This window comes from Phyllostomus hastatus, unplaced genomic scaffold, assembly GCF_019186645.2.
Source record: "Phyllostomus hastatus isolate PE091 unplaced genomic scaffold, TTU_PhHast_1.1 phas_contig_687, whole genome shotgun sequence".
NCBI classification, from domain to species: Eukaryota; Metazoa; Chordata; class Mammalia; order Chiroptera; family Phyllostomidae; genus Phyllostomus; species Phyllostomus hastatus.
The window spans coordinates 11,051-12,835 of record NW_025333939.1 but is presented as its reverse complement, the minus strand read 5'-3'; the positions used below and the strand labels follow the sequence as shown (position 1 = coordinate 12,835).

General features: G+C 40.7%; 1 protein-coding gene across 1 annotated transcript; it reads right to left on the bottom strand.

The window, feature by feature from the left end:
* Positions 1–228: 228 nt before the first annotated feature.
* Positions 229–1,167, bottom strand: LOC123825893 (olfactory receptor 1052-like). The gene has a single exon (XM_045849546.1). The coding sequence runs from the start codon at positions 1,165–1,167 to the stop codon at positions 229–231; it is 939 nt and encodes a 312-aa protein (XP_045705502.1).
* Positions 1,168–1,785: the final 618 nt, after the last annotated feature.

Below are 1,785 nucleotides of genomic sequence, written 5' to 3'. Positions count from 1 at the left end.
GTATTCAAACATCTTCTTTGCAAAACAGTAAAGTAAACCTATTACTTCTTTACTTTGGTTCAAAGAGATAAAGATTCATAATGAGTATTCTTCACATTCAGTTTAGGCACAAAGGTAGGTAAGGAAATATCCAGAATTGTGCTTGTGAGACTATAGAAAACTGTGCCAATATCCATAAACTTTAGCTGTCAACATCTGCAAATAAAACCATTGTGACTAAACACACTTTCACCCAGTACATGATTTAGTGCCAACTGCTTTTTTCAGGGCACTTTTCACATCCTTATTCCTCAAACTGTAGATCAGTGGATTTAACATGGGGATGACAACTGTGTAGAAAACAGAGGCCACTTTATCAGTGTCCATGGAGTAACTGGAACTAGGTCGGAAATACATGAAAAAGAGTGTCCCATAAAATATAGCCACAGTGGTTAAGTGGGAGGCACAGGTAGAGAAGGCTTTGCGTCTGCCTGAAGCCGACTTCATGCGAAGGATGGTAGCAATGATGTAGCTGTAGGAGAGGAGGACAGTGATGACACTGGACCCCACAATACAGCTACAGGAAATGGTCATTGCTATTTCAATGGTGGTGGTGTCTGAGGTGGAGAGGGCTAGTAAGGGTGGCACATCACAGAAAAAATGATTGATGATATTGGACTTGCAGAATGACAATCGAGTTGTGCAATAAGTAATGATGGTGATATCGATAAAACCTGCAGTATAGGTAGTGGCCACCAGCTGGATGCACACTCTCCTGGACATGGTAACAGTATACAGAAGTGGATTACAAATGGCTACATAACGGTCATACGCCATGACAGACAGCATGACACAGTCCACATCCGCAAAAACTCCAACAAAGAACATCTGTAGCACACATAAGTCATATTCAATCTTCTTTTGGTGTGATAAGAAATCAGCCAGCATCTTGGGGGAGACAAAGGAGGAGTAGCAGACATCACAGAAAGACAGATTGCTCAGGAAACAATACATGGGTGTGTGGAGTTGGGGGTCCATGTTGATCAGCAGGATCATCCCTAGGTTGGCAATCACAGTGATGCCATAAACCAGCAGAAAGAGCACAAAGAGTCCCTGCTGCACATCCCGCCTGCCAGAGAGTCCTAAGAGTATGAAGTCTATAAACACAGTGCAGTTCTCAATGGCCATCACTCAGGTCTGGAAATCCCTGGTTGTGGAGGAAGGAAATGCAAGTGAAGGGCAAATCATCTGAGTGCCTTAGCAGTTACACTGCTGATTCTTTCTATTTGTCAGCAGTTAGAAAATGAGCTCACCAATGTGCATTCCCTTTGAGTAAACTGACTCTCTGCAATATTTTCATTTCAATATGAATTGATAAAATGATAATAGTATAGCTTATATAGAGTAGGTAGCTTACTTTGATAAAAAATAAATAATTTTCATACCTAATTTCATAGTATTTTTTATCTTATAGATTAAGAAATTGATGTACTCATAGTTGACCCAGTTCTTAGAATGATTTGGTTCAGATAACCCATATCTAATTACAAGGTTGTTTCTGTTCTTGATGTAGTGTAAGTGTTGTTATATTCTGTAATAAAAAAGCACAGTGAAGTGAGAGATGCAGATAACAAATATATCTCTTGATTCTTCCCTCATTACCCAATACTGTAAAACAGGCAGATCACTGTCTTGTTTCTTAATGTGTTGTGTCCCCACTTCCCCATTATCCCCTGGTCCTATTCAGCCTCAGTCAACAAGGGATAAAGGTAGTCTGTGGTCCAGGACTCCCAGAGCAGGGGGGTG

Coding starts and splice junctions, on each gene's coding strand:
- LOC123825893 (XM_045849546.1), bottom strand. CDS start 1,167: ATGGCCATTGAGAACTGCACTGTGTTTATAGACTTCATACTCTTAGGA.